At 36.4% G+C, this 2,955-nt stretch overlaps 1 protein-coding gene across 1 annotated transcript in view; it reads left to right on the plus strand.

Moving 5' to 3' along the window:
* The window catches only part of LOC106011159 (gamma-aminobutyric acid type B receptor subunit 1-like), a 38,811-nt gene that overhangs the window by 28,586 nt on the left and 7,270 nt on the right, over positions 1 to 2,955 (plus strand). Inside the window, exon 6 of the mRNA XM_013079801.2 lies at positions 137 to 341. Within this exon, the coding sequence (XP_012935255.2) occupies positions 137 to 341 (205 nt within the window). The remainder of the gene's footprint in view (positions 1 to 136; positions 342 to 2,955) is intronic.

The following is a 2,955-nucleotide window of genomic DNA, read 5'->3' on the forward strand; positions in this document are numbered from 1 at the left end:
CTCTCTCTCATTTTCCCTCCCTTCCTCTCCCCCCTCCCCCTTCCCCATCCCCTCTCTCTCTTATCTCCAGCCAACAGCACTTCTTTAAAAAGATATTTCAGAATTTCCTTTTTCTAATTCCTAATTCCACACAAAGGCTTCTAACAAAATTGCTGCAATCACCATTAACAGAGCGGTGAAAAACGACATACCTGAGGAATTCCAACACATGTACGGACGCGGCAGCAAATACTACGACCCGAACTCCCTGTACGCTGAGCACCGGTCCCCAGAAGCTTACGACGCCGTCTGGGCCATCGCCTACGCCCTCAACAATACCCTGACTTCCCTCAGGAAAAATGGTAAGCTCGCATTTTTGTCCAAACGTCTTTACGTAATAAAAGTGATTTTTCCAAATGATAAACGACTTGAGTACATAAACAACATGTTAACAGTACAGTTGAAAAATATAGGAATAGAATATATAAATCAAATGAATGAAAAATAGTAGATAGAAATGAGGAACCGAAAAGATAAATCTATCGAATGTACGAAAAATAGTAGATAAAAATAAGAAACAGATATAATCTATGATATGAATGAAAAAAAAATAGTAGACAAAAATATTAAATAGAAATAACTTTTTAAAAATCAAATGAATTAAAAATGGTAGACAGAAAGCAGAAATCATAAATAAATATAATGAATAAAAATGAGTAAGTAAAAATTCAAAAAGGATATAATTTCACATATATAGCGACACAGCGTCGGACTGACCTTAGGCTCGAAACCTCAAACCCGCTAACTCACTATTACGGATCCGGTAGGCTGACCATCAGATAACCGACCCAACAAATAAATAAACGTAAGAAATGAAATATAAAAAATAAGAAAGATAAAAAGAATTAATAAATGATATAATAAATTTTTTAAAATAGTAGACAGAACTAACAAATATAATGTATTTTCAACATAATGAACTAAAAATTGAAAATAAAAATTGAAAATAAAAATACAAAAAGAATATCTCTTTAAAAAAAATAGTGCATCATCGCTATTTATTACCTCTGTTGTCCTCTTTTGAATCAAAAGTCTCTATTGCTCACCCATCTATCGGGCACGACGCTAGCTCAGTTGGTACCATGCTGCATTACAAAGCACATACATGGCCCCCTTGTTCAAATTCCTGATTCAGCATTCTTGAACCATGGATGTGTAATTTTCAACTTTCTCAATCCGTTTGACTCGGCCCTATCGGAGATGGACGTTAGATTCATAAGTCCCGCTACTTTAATTAACTTAACAATCCTGGAAGGGTAGTTGAACCCATGCGGTTACTTATTTTTTTAACTTGAAACGACAAATCGAACAGCGATATGACAAAAAAGAATTGCAAGGTAATGAGTTTTTAATTTCACCCAACAGGAATTTCTTTCTTAATTACACACGTTTTTATGATGATAGAACACATCAATCTGATATTTTGAAGAAGATTGCACACCATGGTGTGAAGAGATGGAAGTGATATGGCACGGTCGTTGTGTCAGGAGAACGAGATGTCATTGAGTTATACAAGATTAGCAGTAGCAGGGTTTCCCGTTCGATGAACAGACTAAAAAGAAGCGATCGTCAAATCATTGTGGGATCAGTGCACGCACTCTTTGTGAACGGAAGCCTCACTTGTTTACAATTGCGTCTTAGACGACGGACCTTCCCAAGATAAGATCTAAACGAAACTAATGAAAACCTGAAAATTAAACTACAATGACTTCAGACTCCTCAGTAAAACTGTTCACCCTTTAAATGATTCTGAACCACCGTTCATTTTTTTTCAAATTTGAAAGTTAAGTGATTCGGAAGTTTTAGCTGGCCAAAGTGACGAACTTTCACAAATATAATATTCACAGATAAAATTAGCTAAATAAATAAAAACAAACAAACCAGATGCCATTGAGCAGAGCAAGATAAACCGCAGCTAAAAAAATAATAAAGACAAACACAACCTCGTAATAAAACAAACAGAAAAGCTTGTTATTGAGTATGATTTTGATCATTGTTTTCGCTGAGGTTTTTGTTTTTCGATTTATTTAATTTTTTATTTATTTTTTTGCTTTTTGTTTTTTGTTTTTTGTTTTTTGTTTTTGTTTTCAATATTGTCAGACCTTTTACACCCAGTATGGTCAGACCTGTCTACAACAACCAGTCAATGCAGAGAAAAAAGTGATCGTCTTAGACAGTGTTGTGAAATAGAGGGAAAAACGCCCAGGGGAGGAGGAGGGGGAGGAAGTGTTTTTTTTGTGTGCGTGTGGTTACTTTGTACAGTTTGCCTCTAATTCTCTGGCCGTATGGAAAGCGTGATAAGTTGAGTAAAATACAATAGTACCGTGATTGTGGGCTCCCAAAGTTTGTCTTTCACATGCTTTACCATCTTCGAGGTTTAATTAAGAAAACTGGCCCCCATGCCTCTTTTTAAAAGGTGGGCGTTATCGTGATGTATTCTCGATTTCGTAATGGTTTATACAAGTCCCTAATTCAGAATTACAACGTTCTATGTGCCCAGTAACTAGTTTTGAGGAATTTGACGTCAAAGATTTTGAGTTTCATATCAAGTCATTTTTGTTTCAAAAAGAGCAAATAGAATATTGTAATATATAATTTTTTTGCAAGTGTTTTACAGCGCTCGAAACTGCATAAGGTGATATGAGCGCGCGGGACACACTAAACTTTTTCAGTAGATAGGAAGTTTTGAATTTTGACCGGGTGGTGGTCGAAGCCTAATCTTATCGATTTTTAGACCACCAAGGGATCTTTAACGTGCGCAACTTGCACACCGGCCTTCCGAGATCTTCTGCCCTTGTCCGAGAAGGTTAGGTGTAGATATTTCTTACCAGAAGATCAGGGGTGTGGCAGAAAGACAGCAGTAAGAAGAAGCTAAGAGGTAGCAATAGAAAGGCTGCAGAAAGATCAGGAGCCCAG

The sequence above is a fragment of the Aplysia californica genome, unplaced genomic scaffold, assembly GCF_000002075.1.
Source record: "Aplysia californica isolate F4 #8 unplaced genomic scaffold, AplCal3.0 scaffold00064, whole genome shotgun sequence".
Lineage (NCBI taxonomy): Eukaryota > Metazoa > Mollusca > Gastropoda > Aplysiida > Aplysiidae > Aplysia > Aplysia californica.